Here is a 25,044-nt window from a genome sequence, read left to right as displayed (position 1 = left end):
TAAAACATTGTATACAGTACTTCATATGTTTAGTATTAGCGGTGTAACGTACCGAAAACTTTTGGTTCTGTACGCATGTGTACCGTTAACCTGTTAGTGAGGACTTAATTATTTAATATAGGCATATGTTTAAACAAATCTGTCATGAAAACAAGTTATGACAGCCACTGTGTAAATGATTATAATTTAACAACTAACTGGAGTAGCATATAAACATAATTTTTCTACTTACATTTTTGTAAAAACTGCCTTACATTTACACATTTACATTTAGTCATTTTGCAGACACTTTTATCCACAGCGACTTACAGTTGGGGAATACATAAAGTGATTCTTCTTAAAGAAGCAAACAGAGACAGGAAGTGCTTGAACAAGCTAGAAAGGGAAGGAATATTTTTTTTTTTTATTATTAGTTTTTTTTTTTTTTTTACTAAATTAATATTTAAGAATAAGTCAATTAGCGTTGAAATTCCAGATAGGGGTGGGAAGATCATTCCACCAGCCAAGAATGGGGAACGAGAATGTTCTGGAAAGTGATTCTGAGCCTCTGTGTGATTGTACCATGAGGCGTCGTTCACTTGCGGATCTCAGACTTCTGGAGGGGATGTAGAGTCATAATAGTGAGTGGAAGTAGGTGGGTGCTGAGCCTGTGGCTGTTCTATATGCAAGCTTCAATGTCTTGAACGATGCGAGCCACAACCTGTAACCAGTGCAAGGAGATAAAGAGAGGTGTAACATGGGTTCTTTTGGGCTTGTTGAAGACCAGTCGTGCCGCTGCATTCTGAATCATTTGTAGAGGTTTGATTGAGCTTGATGAAAGTCCAGCCAGAAGAGCATTGCAGTAGTCTAGCCTAGAAATGACAAGGGCCTGTACAAGAAGTTGTGCTGCATGCTCCGTTAGAAAGGGGCTGATCTTTCTTGTGTGTCAGTTAAAGCTGTCTGGCTCCTCTATTGATGCTATTCCACCACATTTCTTCAAACTATTTTGTTGACGCTTTGGGTCCCACAAAGTGACCATGATAAATCGATGTTTGGATACTAGTATTGTACCTGATGTGTTAAAACATGTCACAGTTTATCCCTTGCCTAAGAGACCGAACTTAGATCCTTCTGTTTTAGCCAACTATAGACCCATTTTAAATTTGTCTTTTATTTCAAATATCTTAGAAAAAGTAGTTCTGCAACAACTGCAAAGCCTTCTGGATGAAAATAAGATCTTTGAAGTTTTTCAATCAGGTTTTATAAAACACCACTCGACTGAGACAGCACTTTTGATGGTTCTAAATGATATTTTATTAACTGGTGACTCTGGGAATCATGCTATGCTAGTGCTCCTAGACTTGAGTGCTGCTTTTGACACTGTGGACCATGCCATCCTGCTTGCGCACTTGGAAAACTGTGTAAAGGATGTGCTCTTGAATGGTTTAACTCTTATCTTTCAAAACGAAGTTTCAGAATTAACATTGGTGAACACTCTTCTGAGGTAGCTTCTTTGTTGTGTGGTGTTCTCCAGGGCTCCATTCTAGCTCCTATTCTTTTTTCACTCTATATGCTTCCTTTGGGTTCTATTTTTAGAAAGCATGGTCTGTTATTCCATTACTATGCAGACGATACTCAAATCTATCTGCCCTTAAAACAGAGATCAAGTGGTTTGGAAGCACTTATGTCTTGCCTTTCTGATGTGAAAACCTGGTTGTCTTAAAATTTTTTACATTTTAATGAGAGTAAAACTGAAAAAATTGTGTTTGGTCCATCGGATTCTTTTAGTGCACCTAAAGTAACCCTAGGCGATATAACCTTATCTGTGAAGCCTTGGGTAAAAAATCTGGGTGTTATCTTTGATGATCGTCTAAAATTTGACAAACAGATAAATTCAGTGGTTAAATCCTGTTTCTTTCAGCTTCGACTACTTACGAAAGTTAAACCCATTCTATCTATTAGAAATTTAGAAAAAGTAATTCATGCTTTTATTACTTCTAGATTGGACTACTGCAATTCGCTGTATGTAGGGATAAGTCAGTCAGCCCTATCTCGCTTGCAGATAGTTCAAAATGCAGCTGCTAGGATTTTAACGTGCTCCAAAAAACGGGAGCATATTACACTGGTTTTACGTTCTCTACACTGGCTACCCATGCGCTATGGAGTTAATTTTAAAATTCTTCTTTTAGTGTTTAAATCATTAAACGGTCTGGCTCCTACCTATCTTTCTGACTTATTGACTGAACACCAGCCCCTCTTGTCTCTCCGGTCATCCAACCAGAGATTATTATGCATACCAAAGTCAAAGCTTAAATGCAGGGGTGACCTCGCTTTCTCAGTTGTTGCCCCCAGATTGTGGAATGCTCTGCCCCTCTGTATTAGATCTGCACCTTCACTATTTGTTGAAAACTTACCTTTTTGATTTGGCATTTTGAAACTGAGAATTTTCTACTGTACAGTTTTATAGTATTATTTTTTATTGTCTTATTGAAATGTTTTTATTGTTGTTGTTCAGCAAATTGGTCAATCCATGGTTGTGTTTAATAGTGCTATATAAATAAAATTGACATTGACATTGACATCTTTCTGATGTTGTGCAATGCAAACCGGCAAGATCAAGCAGTCTTTGCAATCTGGTCGTTGAAGGTCAGCTGTTCATAAAAGATTACACCAAGATTTCTGACCAAAGTTGATGGGGTAATTGTACCTAGCTAGATGGTGAAATCATGCAGTAGAGTTTGAGTGGCAGGGAAGACAAGAAGATTAGTCTTTGCCAGGTTGAGCTGTAGGTGATATTCTTTCATCCATGCCGAGATGTCCACCAGGCAGCCTGAGATACGTGCAGCTACCGTTGGATCATCTGGTTGAAATGAGAGATAGAGCTGTGTGTCATCAGCATAGCAATGGTAGGAGAAGGTATATGCCTGCAGGATGGGACTGAGTGTATATGGAGAAGAGGAGGGGTCCAAGAACTAATCCCTGAGGAACCCCAGTGACAAGTTGATGTGCTTTGGATACCTCCCCTCCCCAAGCCACCCTGAAAGACCTACCAGTGATACAGGATTCAAACCAGCGAAGCGGAATCCCTGTGATGCCCAGTGATGAGAGGGCAGACAGGAGGATCTGATGATTGACAGTGTCAAAAGCAGCAGATAGATCCAGCGAAACAAGGACTGATGATTTGGAATCAGCTTTTGCAATCCACAGGGCTTCAGTGACTGACAGTAGTGCAGTCTCAGTTGAATGACCACTCCTGAAACCTGACTGGTTAGCGTCCAGTTTTGTTGTTCTGTGAAAGAAACGATACCTGGTTAAAAAAAAAAAAAAAAAAAAAAACTTGTTTGAGGGTTTTCACTATGAACGGAAGGAGATAGACAGGTCTGTAGCTATCTGTAAGTGAAATGTTTAATGTAGGTTTTTTGAGCAAAGTGGGGTTACCCGAGCCTGCTTGAATGCAGTGGGGAAGGTGCCTGTGAAGAGAGATGTGTTGATGATGTGTTTGAGTGCTGGTAAGAGTGTAGGAGAGATTGCTTGAAGAAGGTGTGAGGGGATTGGGTCCAGAGGGCAGGACCCAATTTACATTGTGTACATTTACGTTTGCATACTTTTTATTTTATTTTTTATTTGAGTCTTTATTATTATATATAAAAATAAATGAATAGTTGAATTTAATAGTTTGGACTCTGTTGTTACTTGTAACTTATTGAAAGGGGCAAGTAATTGGGCTCCATACTTTACAGGATTAGCTGAGGTAGATTTCAGAAAAAAATAATTATAATTGAATTTATTTAAAGACAGAACACTATTTTGTTAAGTAAACCACTGTTTAATGAAAAAAAAAAAAAAACAATTTTACAGTTTTTTTCCCCTGCTGTACCAACTATGACTTTGATACTAAGCCATCATGTTTATGTACCGTTAAACCGCTAATATCTACCTGTCTGTTCTTTCTTGAAATGACAAACAAATGGTGTTGTTGCTGACGAGCATCAAATGTTTCCCAAGCCAAACTGTGTGTGTTTCAGGATGCGGTGCCACACATTGCATTACTGGGTTCTGGAGGAGGACAAAGAGCCATGGTGGGTTTGCTGGGATCCCTGGTTCAGCTTGATAAAGCGGGTCTTCTGGACTGTGTCCTTTATCTGAGCGGAGTCTCTGGATCCACCTGGTACGAACCCTGAGAAACAACAAACACAGAGAATGAATTGGGTTGAATGTCAAAAATGAGAGCAGTATGTTCTTCTCTGAAGTGCATGGCCTCCTTATACCAAGAACCAGACTGGTCCACCAAACTAGAGACTGTGAAAGACAAAATCATCAAGAGACTCAGCGGTCCAGGAGTCAGCTGGGGAAACGCATTGGCCAAACTGAAGAAATATTACTATGAGAAAGACCACTTCAGCCTGACTGACGTCTGGGCAGTGATGGTCGTCACAGAATATGTGAAAGAGGTCTGTAACTATTCATAACTATTCACTGTCCACTGCTGTAGGAAACATACATGCAGAGGGATCTGAAGTCTGAGACATTGAAAATCTGAAATTTTAAAGACTAATCAGAATTTAACTGAAGTGAACTCAAGCATAGCTGATAATGAATTGGTGATTCTTTAAAAAAATTTACTCGCTGTAAAAAACAGAGTTTCAGGTGCTTATGGGGGAAGTCGTGGCCTAATGGTTAGAGTGTTGGACTTGCAATCCAAGGGTTGTGAGTTTGAGAATTGTAGGTGGAATTATATTCGGGATTGAATATACAGCGCTCTCTCCTGAGGTGCCCTTGAGCAAGGCACCAAGCCCCCAACTGCTCCCCGGGCGCTGCAGCATCAATGGCTGCCCACTGCTCCGGGTGTGTGTTCACGGTATGTGTGTGTTCACTGCTGTGTGTGTGCACTTTGGATGGGTTAAAAGCAGAGCACGAATTCCGAGTATGGGTCACCATACTTGGCTGTATCTCACTTCACGTCACTTCACTTATGTACGGTGCCCCTAAGGTGACATATTCGGTTCACTTAGTTTTGTTGTGGCCACGACATAATAACTTGTGGGAATGTGCTAATATGTCGTGGCCATGAGATATTAATTTGTTGGAACTTCATATTAACTTGTGGGAACGTGATATTATGTTGTGGCCACAAGATCATTTTGTCGAGGTAATGACATCCTTATGTCCTGGCCTCAAGATGCTATGTTGAGGGAATGACATCCATTTCTCGAGGCCACGACTACTTATGTTGAGGAAACTACATATTTTTCTCCTGGCCACTAGTTTAATGTTTAAACAAGCCTGCGTGACCATAGCAACCTTGATTATCAGAGATGTATTCAATAATATTCTATTTTTAATTAAGAAATTATTATATTATTTATTATAGAAATTATTTCATTATTAAATTATTATATTAACCATAGAATTTCAGCTGTAGCAGTTCATTGTCATCTATAGCACACATGTATGTGCTGAAGTACTTAACACAGAGATCATCACTGTATCATGCGATGCCACATTTACTGTATTTAAATAAACCAGCAGAACATCAGTGTTTGTGGCTTATCATTTAATGAAGCACAGGCTCTACTCTTCAGCACAATGGTGAACCACAAAACTACATTAAACTAACAAATCTCTCTTGTGCAAAAACACATTAATACAGTTGAGTTCAGTATTTACTCTCCTTATCAGTGTATGACTTTGCAAAACTTTTTTCTATGGATGTTCACAAATATTTCAGTCAAATTTAACTTTTTTTTTTTTCATTTGGTAAATCTGACTAGTATGTTTTACAGTATATTGCTGTTTTTTTTTCCTTAACTTAATGGCAACGAACTGTAGAAAAACAGTTATTTACTGGCAACCGTGCTGCCAGCAAAAAACTTTTTCTACAGATTGTTGCCGTAAATTAATTACAGTTTATTACTGTTAAAATACGTTTCAAGCAGTTTTTTCTTCATCTTACATCTTTAACACTTTAAACCCCACAGCAAAATCATCAGTTTTAAATGAACACTTATAATGTGTGCACACTACAGAGTGTTAGAGTAACACTGAATCAGTAAAGTTAATGAGATAATTCTGTAATTAATTAAGTGATGATTGAGCATTAGAGATTAACAGCTGCTGATGACAAGCAGAATCACAGAACAAAAGAGAAACACAAGAATTACAACTGACTTCAGCCACAGCCTTAGATGAATCAACTGAAATAAAATAATACATTGAATCTCTAAAGATCTGATTAAACAACTCCTAAAACAGCTTCACCAGCTTCACATTACTAACCAGGGTGACTTTGTTTCTGTCAGATGTCTACAGAAGGTCTTATTGAGAGTTACAGAGGTTTAATGTTGTTGTTTCACTAACATGATAGAGATCCGTGTTTACATTAGTTGGGCTCTTGAACCATGACTTTTTAACATCAATGTTTTTGTTTGCTTGTTTGTTTGTTTGTTTTTTGGCCTGTTGTAACAATGTATTTTTAGTGAATCAACTCAAAGGGGAAATATGAATAATCAATCATTACTAGTTATGATTAATTATAAATATTTAGATCCGCTGTAAGTATTTACGTGACCTCTCAGTGTCAACTGTTTGTCAATTCTAAGAACATTAATTTCCTGGTTAAGGAAAATAACTTTCTTACTGCACAATACTACTCAGAGCATGTAGCTAAAATCGGCATGATTAGGGACTTCAGTTATGAGCAAACAATGAACAACCTCAAATGTAATACAAGTAAGACTTTATTAACTACATTAACATTTCAACTAGTCTAACATACACATACACACACGCACGCATACAGTGGGCATAAGAAAAAGAGTGAAAACTTAAGCAGTAAAGAGAAGAAAAATAAAATTATTAAGCTATCATACAATTTGTTATGCAGCGGATCTACAGCCTGAAGGAAACATCAGTTTCTTAGTTCAAACACACCTTTGTAAAAGGTGCATATGATACTTGATGTATGAATGAATAAGACTAAGTTTGATACTTGCACGTCTCGCCTGTTTGAAAAAGAGTCCTGATGCACTTTGGGGCTCCAGTTGGTCTCTGCTGAAGTGAGTTGATGAGACCAGTTCGAATCAGAGGATCTTGATGAATGGATTATTCAAGGCCAAAGGCATGGCACAGGCTTAGCATGGTTTTCAAGGCTCTTAGCTCAGCATCTTCTCCTGGAATTCCTAAATCTAAAAGAACCCCCCTGATTTGGTGATCAGTGATCTATATAGGGTGACGATATCACACCCTCAGGATTTGAGTGAGCCAATGAGGAATGGTACCTTTTGGAGGGAAGTTTAACAACTCTTTTGTCTCTAGTATGTTGTCTTGCATATGAAATTAGACCTGGTGGTTCAAGAGAAGAATCTTTAAGATTCTTATAAAACTAAAGTGTTGCATAGGCGTCAACATATAATATACAATCTCATTTAGATCATGGAAATATACATTTACATTTACATTTAATCATTTAGAAGACGCTTTTATCCAAAGCGACTTACAAATGAGAACAGTAGAAACAATCAGATCAACGAGAGAACAACATCGGTATACAAGTGCTATGACAAGTCTCAGTTAGTCTAGTACAGAAACACGTAGCCAGGGTTTTTTTTTTTTTTTTTTTGAATATGATAGACAAGAAAAAGAAAAGGTAAGTACTAGTATTAGTTGGTTAAGTGCAGTTGAAAAAGATGAGTCTTTACATGTTTTTTGAAAATGAGTAAATACTCAGCTGTTCGAATTGAGATCGGGAGGTCATTCCACCAGCTGGGCACAGTCCAGGAAAAAGTCAGTGAGAGTGATTTTGAACCTCTTTGGGATGGCACCACAAGGCGTCGTTCACTTGCAGAGCGCAAACTTCTGGAGGGCGCATAAGACTGAACTAATGAGTTTAGGTATGATGGCGCCGTGCCAGTGGTCATCTTGTAGGCAAGCATCACCAAACCGAAAAAAGCTCCGTTCATCTTCAGAACACAGTGTAACCTGATGAGGAGAGGAGTAACATGAGCTGTTTTTGGCTCATCGAAGACAACCCTCGCTGCTGCATTCTGGATCAGTTGTAGAGGCTTGATAGTACATGCAGGAAGGCCCGCCCAGGAGAGCATTGCAATAGTCCAGTCTGGAGAGAACAAGAGCTTGGACAAGAAGTTGGGTGGCTTGCTCTGACAGGAAGGGTCTAATCTTCCTAATGTTGTATAAGGCAAATCTGCAGGACCGGGTCGTTGGAGCAATATGGTATGTGAAGCTTAACTGATGATCCATCACAACTCCTAGGTTTCTGGCTGTCCTGGAAGGAGTTATGGTTGACGAACCCAGCTGTATAGAGAAGTTGTGATGAAACGATGAGTTAGCTGGAACCAGCAGTTCAGTCTTAGTAAGGTTGAGCTGAAGGTGATGGTCATTCATCCAGCTAGAAATGTCACTCAGACAGGCTGAAATGCGAGCAACTACCGTCGGGTCATCTGGTTGGAATGAGAAGTAGAGTTGAGTGTCATCAGAGTAGCAGTGATAGGAAAAGCCATGCTTCTGAATGACAGATCCTAATGACGTCATGTAGATGGAGAAGAGAAGTGGTCCAAGTACTGAGCCTTGAGGAACCCCAGTAGCAAGTTGTTTGTGACTTAGAAACTTCACCCCTCCAAGACACCATGAAGGATCTATCAGAAAGGTAGGCGTTAAGCCACTGGAGTGCGGGTACCAGAGATTCCCATCTTTCTGAGGGTGGACAGGAGAATCTGGTGATTAACGGTGTCAAAAGCAGCAGACAGGTCCAGCAAAATGAGTACTGAGGATTTTGAAACTTCTCTTGCCAGTCGCAGGGCTTCAGTAACCGAGAGCAGGGCAGTCTCAGTTGAGTGGCCGATTTTGAAGCCAGATTGGTTGCTGTCCAGGAGGTTGTTCTGTACAAGAAACATAGAGAGCTGGTTGAACACAGCTCGTTCGAGTGTCTTTGCAATGAATGGAAAGAAGGGATACCGGTCTGTAGTTTTCTAGAAGTGCTGGATTTAGAGATGGTTTCTTCAGCAGTGGGCTTACCCGAGCCTGCTTAAATGCTGAGGGAAATGTTCCAGAATGAAGAGAGGAGTTGATAATGTGAGTAAGTGAAGGTATGACTGAAGAAGAAATTGCTTGAAGGAGGTGAGTGGGGATCGGATCCATTGGGCAAGTAGTAGGATGACTGGACAGGATAAGTTTGGAAACGTCCGTCTCTGAGAGTGGCGAGAAGGAGGAGAGAGAGTGTGCATTAGTCGTAGTGAAGTTATCCTCAGTCTGCGGTGTGGAGAATTGGTCAATAATGGTTCTTGTCTTATTTGTGAAGAAAACTGCAAAGTCGTCAGCTGTAAGAGTCGATGGAGGAGGAGGTGGAGGCGGATTAAGAAGAGAAGAGAAGGTTTTGAAGAGTGTCCGAGCGTCACAACAGTTGTTAATTTTGTCGTGGTAGTATGATGTTTTAGCAGTGAAGACGTTTGCAGAGAAGGAAGAGAGGAGAGACTGATACACACTGAGGTCGGTGGAGCTTCTTGATTTATGCCATTTCCTTTCTGCAGCCCTGAGTTTAGAGTGACGTTCACGGAGAACATCGGACAGCCAGGGGGCAGATGGGGTGGTGCGTGCTGGTGCGTGCAGTGGGCAAAAGTTGTCCAAGCAAGAGGTTAGAGTGGAGCAAACAGTGTCAGTAGCACTGTTCGTGTCCAGAGCTGAAAACTGCAAGAGTGAAGGAAGTAAGGATGAAACCACAGAGGATAGGCGAGATGGAGAGAGTGAGCGTAAGTTCCGTCGAAAGGTGACCTGCGTTGGAGCGTGTGCCGCTTCATATGAACTCATAGATACGAAAGATCATATAGAAGAGGTTATATTAACTAGAGATCCATCATAAGCATGAATAAAACATATACAATACACAAAAGACAATATACAAGAACAGTATAAGCATGCACAGTGCCCTAAAGTATATGTGTGTTCATTCAAAGAAAGATTTTTCTATCAATTAATTTCAGAAGAGTCCATTTTTATGTGCATTATGTATCTGTTTTTGAGAGATTTGAGTTAAGAGTTGCTTAAGACATTCATGGGAGCAATAAACCTAGTTTTATCAGATAGTGTGCCTTTGGTTGCTATGGAACCAGAGGCCTGTTCTGCCTTTTTTTTTTTTTTTTTTGTGGTGATAGCTGCATTTTGGGGGAAGGCTGCATAGACCCTTTGGTTAGATGAGGGGGCATTAGATATTATTTGTTAAATATAACAAATAGTTGTGTGTCTGATTGGTCCAAATGCTCCATATTTTTGAAACTTGTTTGTTATAGCAAAAAAGAGCCAAAGGAAGAAAGAAAAAAAAAATCTGGTATTGTTTATAGACTAATAAGGACAATCATCCTCTTATTTCAGATTCACTGATTTTATCTAGTGTCTCTTCTCTTACTGAATATTGATATTAGAGCAAAAGAACAAGCACTGCTGAGCCATTAGTTATGAAAGACCTCATTCATTAAATAAAAAAAAAAAAAAAAAAAAAAAAAAAAAAAACTCACCAGTTCTGAACATCACAAAACATGCTACTAAAACTCAAGACAAAACAAAAACAAGCACATTGTAAGAATTCAAGGAAATAAGTGGACAATTCAGCGGCATAATTTATTCCTGCTGCAATGCATGCTGGGAGTCACGGATGAGTTTTGTCCTTTGATGGTACCCAGCATGCATTGCATCATGAAGCGTTTGATTGTCACCATTTTTGTGATTCATATGCTGATTGTTGATGTCTCTATTTGAGTGTTAAAGACACGGTAGTTAAAATGTTTTAAACCCAAACTGTTTTTTAATACTTTATGTTCTGGTTGCCAGCTCACCGATCAGTTTTCAACTGTAACTCACAAGAGAAGCGTACACAATCGTCTCAAATAAATACGCTCCAAATGAATCCAGCAACACTTTAAGTTAGCCTATTCAGTTATAGCTATTAGGAACAATCAGTATCACCTGACCAACCACAAAAATTTTGTTATAACAGATGTACCTTAAAGATACAATTATAGCATTCAAACTAAAACTAATGTTCAAAAGTCAAGGGTCAGGAGCACAACTAAAGCAAATACTGATCTCCACAATGGTAACGTCAAACCAAACAATAAAAGATCATCATCTAAATCGCTGTAACTCTCAATAAGATCTTCTGTAGATGTCTGACAGAAATAAAGTCAGTCTGGTTAGTAATGAGTGAAACTGGTAAAGCTGTTTGTTGATTGTTTAAATCTTCAGTTGACTTCATCGACGGCTGTGGCTGAAGTCAGTTGTAGTTCCTGTGTGTGTCTTGTTTCTCTGTTCTTCAGTGATTCTGCTCGTTAACAGCAGCTTCATCAGTGTCTGAATTCACTCATTAGTGTTCATTCTCTCTGTCAGGTGGAATATATTAGTAAACTCATGTAGGGAAAAGTGAATGAGGGTGTAGCGTGTGATTTGAAACACAGCCTCTGAGTGTCGACTTTGAACGCTGTTAATTAACAATATATGGCAGCAGGCTACTCTCTCGAAAATTACAAATATTACCCAGAATGCACTGTTTTAATGGAAAACAGCATGTTAATGTCAAAATTTGGCCATTTTCTACAGCGATTTTTAACAGTGTATTGGTTATATTTTTATATTCATTTATATAAATTTTTCCCTTCATTTCAATCACTTTACTTAAAGTTCTGAATACTTTTGTAAATAATAGCCTAAATGCTCGACATGCAAATCAAGCTTTGATTATGCTTAATGGATTTTTTGCTGGAATGCATTTTAAATTGAACATATATTTAATTTTAATTCAGCTAATTAATAGACCATAATTATAAATGCTTTGTTTAGGAATTAATCATTCATGTAGTTTCATTTGTAAATGAAAACACAACACGCTCACTTATCATCACACATGGGCATAAATACAATCATAAAGTCAAAACTTTATTGGCATATTTGTCAGATAAATGAACGTGTTATGATGATCAGTTAATGGACTTTCAAGACTCTTGGTTGGATAAAAATATTTTCTTGTAGGCCTATTTTATATCATGCATTTTATGTACAGTATAACATTTATTCATGATAAACTTCATTTGAATGCTGACAATCGCACATAATATAGTCAGCCTATAATTTAATAATGAAATAATTTATATAATAAATAATATAATGATTTCTTAATTCAAATATTTTATTATATAACTATTATTATCACATTGCACTGGAATAAAATGAAAGTTGTAATCTTCCGAATGTCCTGCAGGTGACCTCATAAATCTGTCTTCTTACGATGCACTTAGGGTTTTACGATTACTCCAGAATAATCGTAGGTCCGTTATGATTTTCAAGTGCTACTTAAATTACGATGCTTTTGAAAGATGAAAAGATGATAAAAGATGAGCTATAATGATGATAATCGGTAATCTGATTTTAAAGACTGTTAGTGTCCCATAATTAATTCCATATCAGTTGCTAGTTATAAATATATACTGTAGGAACATTTTACAATAAAGTTCCATTTTCCAATGAAAAATACTTTTAAAGCATTTAATAATCTTAGATCTTGTTAATTTCAACATTTACTAATACATTATTAAAATCAAAAGTTGTATCTGTTAATATTATTCAATGGATCTAATGGAATTTATATAATAAATAATATAATGATTTCTTAATTCAAAATAAAATATTAATGAAAAAATATAATCTCCACAACACTATGGTCACACAGGCTTGTTTACACATTAAGCTAGTGGCCACGAGAAAAAATATGTAGTTTTCTCAACATAAGTAGTCGTGGCCACGAGAAATATATGTCATTCCCTCAACATAGCATCTTGAGACCACAACATAAGGATGTCATTACCTCGACAAAATGATCTCATGGCCATGACATATTATCACGTTCCCACGAGTTATTACATTGTGGCAACGACAAAACTAAGTGAACCAAACGTCACCTTAGGGGCAACGTACTTATGGACTCCATTCTATATGTTTCTCTAAGATGTTATAGATATATATATATATATATATATATATATATACATTCTCTTCAGATTGACGAACACACACTCACAGAGAAGCAGAACCAGCACAGTGAAGACTTGTTTCCAATCTACACAGTGATTGACAAGCAATGCAAACAGAGCAAGGAGGAGAAAGGTCTGTGTTGGTGTCTGAAAAAATTAAAGTCAGGTAATATGCTTGTGTCAGCTGTTATATGGAGGTGTTTTCTGTCTGCAGATGCCTGGTTTGAGATCAGTCCACATGAAGCTGGTTATTCTCTCACTGGAGCGTTTGTGAAAACATCCAGCTTCGGGAGCCAGTTTGAAAATGGCTCAAAGAAAAAACCTCAGCCTGAAACAGACATGCTGTACCTGCAAGGTAACAAACTCTGAGAGCTATACATGAAATACAATACAGTAAAAAAATATATATATATATTCTGAAGAAATGACAAGTTGAAGTATTACAACGGGGAGTCCAAACTTGGTCCTGGAGGGCCAGTGTCCTGCACAGTTTAACTCCATGTTGGCTCAACACACCTGCTGGGAAGTTTCTAGAATGCCTAAGATCTTGATTAGCTGGTTTAGGTGTGTTTAATTATGAAGCTAAACTCTGCAAGACACTGCCCTCCAGGACCGAGTTTGAAGACCCCTGCATTAAACATATATATTGCATTTTTTTTTTTAAATTATGTTTTTGTTTAATTCATTCTAAACACTTTTAAACATAAATGTATTTTCTGCAGCTCTTTGTGGCAGTGCTGTAGCTGATGAAGACGAGATTAAGAAATTCCTCTGGCAAAAAATAAACGGTGAAGCGGCATTTTAAGATTCACTTCTGCCTGAAGTAGTCAGTCATTTCATTATCATGTGAACCCTGATTATATTTAACTTTCTCCCCAGATTTCTTGGAACATTTATCACATTTGGGGATGTTTGAGGAAATGAGGGAAGGTAAAGCATTTCTTTGCATTGCTGGATTTATTTATGAATACATTTTATCTTTTGGGTCTACTGATCAGGGCTGCATTTCCCAAAAGCTTCGTAAGCCTAAGAAATTGGTAAAAACGATCTTATGACTGATCTTTATATTAAGGTCTGTTTCCCAAAAGCATCGTAACTTAAGTAGCACTTGAAAATCATCGTAGATCTACGAGTGCTCTGGAGTAATCTTAAAGCCCTAAGTGCATCGTAAGAAGACAGATTTATGCGGTCACCTGCAGGACAATCGGAAGATTGCACCTTTAACTTTATTCAAGTGCAATGTGATTATAATCTAAGGATTTGATTGTGCTTTATTGTACACTTTATGACTCGTTTTCTTTCTTTTTTTTTATTAATTTATAAATGAAATAATGGAAAAGAGCAGAAGAAATAGAAATACACATCTAAATGAAATGTCTGAACAAAAAAAAAAAATGAATAAAAGATGTAGGAAATATGCTTCAAAGACTGGGAGATAAAAAGATCTGTCAATGACTTGCTGACGAGTCAGTGCACGAAAACCGGCACCCCGTCCTAGCCGTGGCTCCCGATATTGGACCCGGAAAGGAGGGCGCTGGACGAGTCAGGGCTGGCGGCGTGTGAACACCTAAGGATTAGCCTCATCACCGCCGCTGTTTAAAAGCCCAACGCGTATTATGTAAAGTATAATATTATACACTAGAACGTATAATTAGAACCGCACCACGTCTACACGGCCGTAGGATGCCGGGCCGTCCATAATAGGATAATATAATATAAGCGCGTGCGGCCGCCGGACTATTATATAATATGAATGCCAATTCCCTTTTAGCCTAGTTATTTGTTTTTTGGTTTTTTTCTGTTATATCCAAGTTGTCTGTCTGGAACGCAGCATTAGGTTAACATTTCAATAAACGATCTTGTACTACAATTACGAGCCATTCTAGTAATATTTTAGCACTTGACAAACAGATAGCGAACCCAGGGCAGGATTTCCTGATAACGATTGATCTTAGCGCTTAAGAGCGTTTTCTACGAGTCATTTTACGAAAACGTTTGTTATTGTTTCACGTGCGTTTCCCAAAAATGCACATAAAGTAATCGCAAAAAGCTACCCAATAAAATCTACCATAATAATCACAAACCAGTTTATTGAAATGTTAACCTAATGCTGCGTTCCAAACAACTCGAATATTATATTATATTATATTATGGTAATATACTAGCCTACTTCCCATAACCAAGGCTGTGTCTGTCGTTGACAACACTATAATATAAATATATTGTAGCCTATTATATATCCAAGTTGTTCTGTCTGGAAATTTCAAAAAAACGATCTTGTACTACAATTATATTTATATATTTGATAGCGCTTAAGAGCGTATTTTATTTGTTAATTGTTTCACGTATAAAGTAATCGCACGTAGCTGTGCTTTAAGTGCTAGGAGTCGCTATCTTCAAGTGCTCTGAAATGTTATAATATATATATATATATATATATACACACACACACACACACACACACACATATGTACACACATACAGTCATGGCCAAAAATATCGGCACCCTTAAATATGATCAAAGAAGGCTGTGAAAATTCATCTGCATTGTTAATCCTTTTGATCTTTTATTTAAAAAAAATCACAAAAATGTATCCTTTCACTGGATAATAAGAATTTAAAATGGGGGAAATATCATTATGAAATAAAGCTTTTTCTCTAATACACATTGGCCACAATTAATAGCACCCTTTTATTCAATACTTTTTGAAACCTCCATTTGCCAGTTTAACAGCTCTAAATTTTCTCCTATAATGCCTGATGATGTTAGAGAACACCTGACAAGAGATCAGAGACCACTCCTTCATCCAGAATCACTCCAGACCCTTTAGACCACCAGCTTCTCCTCTTCAGTTCGCCACACTCATTTTCTATAGGACTAGAATGGCTATAGCAGAAGCTTGGTTTTGTGCTCAGTGACCCATTATTCTGTTGTTTTTGAGGTTTGTGTTTGGATTATTGTACGGTTGGAAGATCCAGTTATGGCCCATTATAAGATTTCTAACAGAGTCAGTCGCTTACTGATTTTTTATCTGTTGGTATTTGATAGAATCCATGATGCCATGTACTGTATCTAGATGTCCAGGACCTCCAGCAGAAATATAGGCCCAATACATCAAAAATACAATAATCTTGAGTGTTTGCTGCTAAAAAGCTCATTTTTTAGTTTTATCTGACCATAGAAGCCAGTCATATTTGAAGTTCAAGTCATGGCTGATAACTGAATATGCTTTAGTTTGTTTTTGGATGAGCTAGGAGAATTTTTCTTGTAACCCTCCCAAACAACATGTGTTGATGTAGGTTCTATTTGAAAAAAAATTTTTTAAGGTTTTCTGACCCCGAGACTCAACTATTTTCTGCAATTCTCCAGCTGTGATCCTTGTAGAGTCTTTGGACACTCAAACTCTCCTTCTCACCATGCATGAGGATGATAGAGACACACGTCCTCTTCCAGGCAGTTTTGTAACATTTTCTGTTGATTGGAAATTCTTAATTATTGCCCTGATGATGGAAATGAGAATTTTCACTGCTCTATCTCTTTTCTTAAAGCCACTTCACTAATTTGTGGAGCTCAATTATCTTTTGCTGCACATCAGAAATATATTCTTTGTTTTTTTTCTCATTTTGATGGGTGATTAAGGGAATTTGGGCTTTGTTTTCCCTCCTCCTTATATTTCTGTGAAACAGGAAGCCAGAGCTGGATAATTTCATGTTTATAATCACACTGGAGTGCTCAAAATTGTGAATATGAATGGGAATATACTTCAGAGATATTTTACTCATAAGAATTTCTAGGGGTGCCAATAATTGTCCAACAAGTATTTGAGAAAAACCTTTATTTCATAAAGATATTTCCCCCCATTTTAAATTCTTATTATCCAATGAAAGGATACATTTTAAAATAAAAGATCAAAAGGATTAACAATGCAGATGAATTTTCACAGCCTTCTTTGATCATATTTACCAAGGGTGCCGATATTTTTGGCCATGACTGTATGTACACAGACACATAGACAACGTCACTGAAGATTTCCCCCCCCCCCAATCTTTGAAGCATATTTCCTACATTACTTTTTTTTCTGCCTTTTTTTAATTATTTCCTTTATAAATTCATTAAAAAAAAAAAAAAAAAAATACAAGTTATAAAGTGTACAATAAAGTGCAATCGAATCCTTAGCCTATATTATTATCACATTGCACTGGAATAAAATGAAAGTTGTAATCTTCCGAATGTCCTGCAGGTGACCGCATAAATCTGTCTTCTTACGATGCACTTAGGGTTTTACGATTACTCCAGAGCACTCGTAGGTCTACGATGATTTTCAAGTGCTACTTAAATTACGATGCTTTTGAAAGATGAAAAGATGATAAAAGATGAGCTATAATGATGATAATCGGTAATCTGATTTTAAAGACTGTTAGTGTCCCATAATTAATTCCATATCAGTTGCTAGTTATAAATATATACTGTAGGAACATTTTACAATAAAGTTCCATTTTCCAATGAAAAATACTTTTAAAGCATTTAATAATCTTAGATCTTGTTAATTTCAACATTTACTAATACATTATTAAAATCAAAAGTTGTATCTGTTAATATTATTCAATGGATCTGAGCTAACATAAGCTAACAATGAACTGTTGTATTTTTACTAACATTGTTAACTTAATAAATACTGTAACATATTGCTAATGCACCTTATTGTAAAGTGTTATCTAATAGATCATGAGAATGCCATCAAATTCAGTTTAGCTTCAAATCAAAGCATCTTAAATGTGTATGTTTGCTTGTGGGAAACTTCTGATATCTAAACATGGTGAATTTGGGGATCTAAATCACTTACATTCAAGACATTCTGCAGTGTGTTGAATGTGTGTTTTCTTCAGAATACCAAAAAGCCGCACCTGCAAAAAAGGGTTACCAGGTGCTCATGGATCTTGTGGACATGAATCTCACTGTTTTGAATGGCAAAGATCCTTCAGATCTTGATCAATCCATCAGAAAAACACTGAACGGTAAGAGTGTGTTACAATTCATATAGAGTAGAGTAGTTTAGTTCATTTAAGAGTCTAGTTATCAGTTTCTGAATAGACGAAATCAAAAAAGTTATTTAACATTAATAACTAGAAGTATATGTTGTCTGATAACTAGAACTCAATAATGTACAAGTTTCCATTTTTGCAGAGCTTGATGGAGGCAAACGTCAGCTGATTTTTACTACAGAAAAACTGAATCTCGCTGATAAGCAAGCTGCAAAACTGCATATGAAGCAATACACTGAAGATGTGTGTAATAATTTGAGGAGTTGGTTCAGTTTCTGGCCTTTCGGTAGGTTGAATTGTCTGTACAATCTATTTTATTTGTACTATGTGTGTCTTTTTTTATTTCCTAACCAGATTAATAACTGAAAAGAGAATTACTTTAATGAAAAAAAAACAAACAAATTCAACAAAAAAACTTAATAACAAAAGTCAAAAAAATAAATAAAATAATCTCCAAAAAACCTGAAAAACAATATACAGAATGAAAAAAACAACAACAACGTCATTTGCTAAATTTAAGAACCACTGTGCATTTGTTTTACAGATGTTTCGATCAGAATTTGTAAATGCATGGTTCAATGGATCTGGGGCAGGAAATATGACTTTCTCCAAAACATGAACAGTGAGAACAGGTTGTAAATTTGTAATTCAATGTGACAAATATACTGATTTCATGTTGTAATTCTTCCAGATAAAAGAGTGCCTTCTACTCTTCTGAAAAGTGAGACGAGAGACTATGAAGATGCCGGACTGCTGCTGAACTCACCCTACTTCTCAGTGCTGAGAAAAGAAAGAAACATTGATCTCATCATTTCCCTGGATTTCAGTGAAGGCGATCCTTTCATGGTATTATACACACATATAACACAAACAATTGTAGGGGAATGTACAGTTAAAACCCAAGGACCAGATATGATGAATGAAGACCAGGAGTCAGAGATGCATTCAATTAAAGAAAAATTTCCTGAAGAACATGGTTTGCAGTTTCATCAGCAGAAGTCAGCTTCATGACTCTCAATGGAGTTCGTAGGCCGCTCTGCGTACAACTCAAAATCAACAACAATTATAACCTGACAGAGGATACTATTTGCATCAATGTGCAAAATTCTGATTGTTTCTAAAACCTAGATAAACTTAGACAGTTTCCACATATGGATGTAAACGATTCAAACATATCTTCTGACAGCTATTTTAGTGACAAGTTATCCGAGGTCATACGCAATACGTCTCTTCAAAGTCGTATATCTGATACGCTGGACATTGGCAGTTGAATGTTTGTCCTGGGACTGTCTGAGCTTCTCCATGTACAGACAGATACTAACACTCATACATAGAAAACTTATCAGAACTTCAAGGCCGCCTAGCCCTTGCTAGAATGAAGTCATCATCTTAGAGAGTAGAAGTACAGCATAAAGCAGGATTCTTTAATAAGGTTACACATTTCACTCTTGCCATAACTTGATTAATAGTCAAACAAGAAATAATTTCATAATATAATTAATATCAATATGAAGGATATGGCAACTCGGCATCCACTCCTTCAGTCCCGTGTTTTAGACCACTGTGGGGTCCAGTATCCCACGTCTGGTCTACTAAATGAGGTCAGGTGTAGTCGTGATGCATGCTAATAATCCAGGCTGTTGTCAACTTAAGCAGGTGCATATACTTAACATCTCTGGTACTGTCTGACATTTCTAGTAATAAACACATTATTTTGTACAAAATACTTCCCATATACATTCATCTACTTACTTAATCCCACTATTTCTGCACTTGCACTAGTCTTTCTACACATAAAAAGTTATGTCTTTTCCAGTGAATCATTCTGTGTGTCCCTCTACCTGGAAAAGTGTCCTCCATCCATACATGCTTTCATCAACATACCTTTGTAAATACCTCTCTTTCTACTACAGCTACTTCACACTTACCCTCTAAAACAAAACATTTATCCAACAGCCTTAAGAATAAATTTGCATATTCATTAACCAGATTTAACAAATCCTTAGAGTATTATGAAAGAAAACCGCATGCACATAAATAATTCATTTTCATGACCCTTTAGAAATAAATTTGCCTCATTTGTTTTCTTTTTACATGTCTTATACAACTATGATGAATTTTGGTTAATTTGGTCATATTGTAAAATAAACTCATTACAATAAACTTATATATATTATTCTCTGGAAGCCGGGCTAAATGAATAACCACTGTTACTGCATTCCTGACATATGTCAGACCCTCAGTCACCTCACAGATATCAAATACAGACATTGCTTATAACCTAAATCCCAGTAAAGATACCCCTATTTTATGAAAATCTATCATTTCCGATCAATGGTGCAATGAGAGGGAAAACCTAGAACAGTTCCTAGTTTATTACTTAATACGCCAGCCTTTTTATTAAGTTTTACTTTCACCACAGATCCATTTGCAGTCATCACAGTTCACATGCTATTTAAACATACATGAACCATAAACATAAACTTGTCAATGTTAACAACATTTGGTCGAAATTACATTTTAAGTATCAAAGTGTTTAACTTCAAAAATACAACTAACTTGTTCACTTATTGTCATGCATGTATTTTTTATATCATGACATTACTGTTAATCATACTCATTGCCTTATTATTATTATTGTTTATTATTTACTTTTTTAATGCAAATCTTGTCAATTATCATATTACTGTACTCAGACTAAATTAACTACACATTCAGAAGCAAATCCTCAATACCTCGTATAAAGTCAATTTAGTTCTCACTGTTTTTTCAGTTAGAAATGCTTCCAGGTCAGCTACCTGATCAATGTCTTAAAAACACTTCATTCATGTTTGTCATTTGGCAGTGATATTTATTTACTCAAAATTGTTATAAACCGAAAAAGAGCAGACCGATTTCCCAATCCTATTACTAAATGAACAATACTATTGCTTAGTTCTAAACGGCCAAATATTTATTAAAGATACATCCTCAGTTTCTGTAAATCTGTTCTGAAACGGTATACATTATCAAAAAGCCCTGTCAGTGTTCACAATATTAATTTGATTCATAAGCAGCTCTATAGAGCCTATTACAATTTTGTTGTTTAAACATTAATTTTTGCTGTGCTATTTAAATTAATTCAAACCTCTAAGTCTAAAGTATTTACCTTTACCATTCGAATAATAAAGCATTAAATCGTTTAATTTTAGACCCTCTGTTGAATTTAGACATGGTTTTTTTTCATTATGGATGGCAATCTTTAATTTCACAAATCCAAATCAGATAAACACTCTTAAACATATTAATCCAGAGAGTGATTCAAATAACCAATCCACTTACAGCTCGTCCCATGTTCGGCATTGTCTTTTCATTAGTTTCACTCAGAATTATCGACTTCTGTAAAGCCATTTCACTGAACATATCTGTAATCATAAAACACTCATTCCGGAGGTTAGTGACACAATCTACACAAAACAGAAACAGAGTTTTCCCCCAAAATATACAGTAGTCATCCTCATGCCTGCAGATACTTAACACATAATTATTTAACAGCTCATATTAAAGGTTTGCTTTTGGTGTTAAATTGGAAGGCTCTAAACTTAACATTTTTCTGTAAGTTTTACCTAGTTTGTACCTAGTCTCTTATCTAGTCTCTGTTCATTAATGTTTTTTATTTTGAGAATAATCAGCTGGGTTGTTTTAGTCTTAAAATCATTGCTTTGTTTTGGTTACTCTTGGTTACCGATAAGAGAAGCAGAGCATCATCCCTGCCTCCACTCAAGCCGTCTCTCTCTCTCTTACTGTGCAAAATATTATTATTATCATTATTTATTTATTTATTTATTTATTTTTGACAGTTTTCACCAAACGTTAACTTAGACTATAATATCAAATTCTTTACAACATGTAATCCTTAATCATTCAAATAGGTTAAAAATGTCAAAGTTTCTATATCTTAAATCTTAGTTTAAAATGCATAATGCTAGGAGCATTTCTTAAAAATTGTTTTACCTTAAATGCTTAATTCCCTTGTGACCCCCCTGGCTTAGGTTGTCCTCTATTGGCCATAAGAGGATCTTCCCCGTCACTGAGAAATAACCTCATGCACACTGGTAACTGCTCTTTCCCGTTGCAACATCCTCGACAATTTTCTTCCAGCATCCAGTATTTCCTGCAGCTTAGGAAAGGTGCACTCAAGTACCATGAGAGCCATTGATACCACCTACTAGTGTTAAAACATTGAGACAGGTTAATCAAACTAATATTTAATCACTAAAATCAACTGGATATCTCCAAACTATCATGCTGATATTACTCAGTGAATTTATATTTCACGCTCATCCATTCAGTGTAATTTTTGGTTGCTTCTGTAGCTGCAGCCATCAGGCCCTGTATGATGGTGGAGACTAAAAATAAGACAGATAAGTTACTGGTCATAGAACAAATAGCAATACAACTGTTTAACTATTGAAAATTATTACCTCTATAGCTCAAGGTCTGTATTATGAATTTAAAGACCTCATGTCTCTTCAACAATTGCTCCTAAATTGTTATTCATTATCAAATCTGAACTCCTTGTATCATGTCCTTTAACATCTCAGTGTCCATGATTTGACTGAAACACTGTGCTTTACTATAAATAGCTTATCACTTAAAACACAGGCTCAGATAACATCATTTTAGCTGACTTTGAATGAGAGAGAACACTGAGGGATTCAGGACTTGTAGCAATGCATTTTCACTCATTTTTAACATAATTTCATCATACTATCATTTTACACTAGCCCAGTTTAAAACTTGTCAGAAATGACATGCATTTTCAAATAAACATCTTTATATTTGTATTTTTACTTTATTTTTTGCAACTTAAAGGTTTCTCAAAGTTCTTTTGCAGTCCTTGACATTACTTTTACATCAACTTGTATTTATTCATTCACTTAATTCTGGACATGACTTTGGGTTATCTGACCCAGATATGTTACTTCGGGTCATGCTAGCATGCTTTCTTCAAAGTTACTTTGAAACCCCCGTTTATGTTACTTGTTAACAACATTATCATCTCATATGCAAAAAATCAATTTTTTTTTTTTTTTTAATTAATTATGCTGAGTGGCTATATTTTTGCAATCCAACAGTAAAATTACTCTTTTGCCCAAACATCAGTAAATATAGAAATTACAAATCTTCCACTCATGGAAATGTCTCTGTTAATTTTACTGCTTGAGCCAGAGTCATGGTGGGGGCCAGCATGAGTTAAAATCAACTGCTTCATTGCAGTCAAAGCAATCTTATCTTTTAAAGCAAAACATAAGCTTCTAAGTTTTTCCAAAATGCTACTGCCCATTTGTGTGCCTACAGTCTTTTGACCAACCCAGAATTCTGTTCAATATGCTTTGTCAGGACTTTCAACAATTATATAGGAACTAGAACAGATCTTATGATATCATTCTTTGTTATTTAAACCTTCTGTGTACAAAGAATCAGATTAAATAATCACTTAATTCTGGGATTATTTAAAAAAAATCGGCACATACATTTTGAAATTTGTATCTCTCTGGTTCTTTATTTTTTTAAAGCCAGTCAAGTTTTTGGCATCCACTCCTTCACTGTAATAAAAGTTAAAGGAATAGATCACCTATAAATGATCATTTACTCTCCATTTTGTAGTTTCAAACCCATATGACTTTCTTTCTTCAGTAGAAAACACCAGGAATAATCGTGCTGCTTTTTCCTCATGACATTCATCATGACCACCAGAGGTCACACTAACCTTGAAAACATTGACAGATAATTACAGATTCTGTGTTTAATTTAAACTGAGAAAGAAAGAAAGAAAGAAAGAAAGAATGAAAGAAAACCATTTAAACAAAAGTGCATATGATTTAATTTTAACAATATGTATCTATAATACCTGGAGAGAACATCCACTAGCATTCCCATTCATCTCAGACTTATGATTTCAGTGAATAACCACTTACATTTCAACTGAAATGTTTCTGCTATGCTTTACCACTGCAGACAGTGAGAGAAGCTGCTGAGATGTGCAAAAAACTAAAGATCCCTTTCCCTGAAGTCAACATTCCCAGTGAAGACGTGGAGAAACCAAAGGACTTCTATGTGTTCAAAGGCAAAAACGCTCCAACCGTGATTCACATCCCTCTGTTTAATGTGGTCAACTGTGGAGGCAAGTTCAGATTCTCTTGTTGAATAATAATGAATCATCAACTATGTTCTCATTTAACGTTTTACTCTTTCCTCAGATGATATTGAGACCTGGAGCAACAAATATCGCACCTTTCAAGGTCCTTACAGCGCTGAGATGATCACTGAGCTTATGGAGGTTGCTGGAAAAAACATCTCAAACAACAGAGAGAAACTGCTGGAGCAGATTCAAGCAGTCATGAAGTGACATGAATAATGAGTTGAATAATAAGTCCTTACTGTTTGTTTTAATGTGTGTGTGTGTGTGTGTGTGTGTGTGTGTGTGTGTGTGTGTGTGTGTGTGTGTGTGTGTGTGTGTGTGTGTGTGTGTGTGTGTGTGTGTGTCATTAAATTCCATACCCTTTTTTTCATATTTCATATTCCATGCATTTTTGTCAACTGCTATTCAGCTGTTCTTTTCAGTAGTAAACTTATTTTTGGATCATCAGTCATCAAAGCTCAGTAAACATAGTAAGTGTCATATTCTTTTATTTCACCAAGCTGATTTCTCTCTAAAAACAAAAAGGGTGGTGGGGGGGGGGGTGTTTTCAAGTCATTTCAAGCCTGAATGTGACATTACATACATCTAACTGAATTGTTAACTTACATTTTAATTAGGCTTCTCATTAACACTATAATTTTTTTATTCAAACCGATTTGAGGAAGGAGAACTTGCATAGAAATAAGAGGCGGGGTTTATCGGCCAATCACAACTCTTTTCTGTTTATTATGTTAAACACCGCTCTGTACGTTTCAGTCTGTTCCTTAATGCTTGACTTTCATTAAGCAATAAATAGATGATCATTAATAA

The 25,044-nt window shown here is 36.3% G+C and overlaps 1 protein-coding gene across 1 annotated transcript; it reads left to right on the top strand.

The window, feature by feature from the left end:
• The first annotated feature begins 2,882 nt into the window (after nucleotides 1-2,882).
• LOC109078932 (cytosolic phospholipase A2 gamma-like) lies at nucleotides 2,883-25,044 on the top strand. Its single transcript, XM_042757238.1, has 12 exons — nucleotides 2,883-2,895; nucleotides 3,967-4,147; nucleotides 4,229-4,430; nucleotides 13,035-13,140; nucleotides 13,222-13,362; nucleotides 13,730-13,795; nucleotides 13,887-13,937; nucleotides 17,895-18,023; nucleotides 18,595-18,672; nucleotides 18,742-18,896; nucleotides 24,051-24,216; nucleotides 24,293-25,044. The coding sequence occupies exons 1-12, from the start codon at nucleotides 2,883-2,885 to the stop codon at nucleotides 24,439-24,441; spliced, it is 1,437 nt and encodes a 478-aa protein (XP_042613172.1). The 3' UTR covers nucleotides 24,442-25,044.

This window comes from Cyprinus carpio, chromosome A5 (genome assembly GCF_018340385.1).
Source record: "Cyprinus carpio isolate SPL01 chromosome A5, ASM1834038v1, whole genome shotgun sequence".
Classification (NCBI taxonomy): domain Eukaryota; kingdom Metazoa; phylum Chordata; class Actinopteri; order Cypriniformes; family Cyprinidae; genus Cyprinus; species Cyprinus carpio.
This window is presented reverse-complemented; position numbering and strand designations above follow the sequence as displayed.

Coding starts and splice junctions, on each gene's coding strand:
- LOC109078932 (XM_042757238.1), top strand. Junction 13,796..13,886: donor CCTCTGGCAAAAAATAAACG/GTGAAGCGGCAT, acceptor CTTTCTCCCCAG/ATTTCTTGGAACATTTATCA. Junction 18,897..24,050: donor GTGAAGGCGATCCTTTCATG/GTATTATACACA, acceptor TTACCACTGCAG/ACAGTGAGAGAAGCTGCTGA.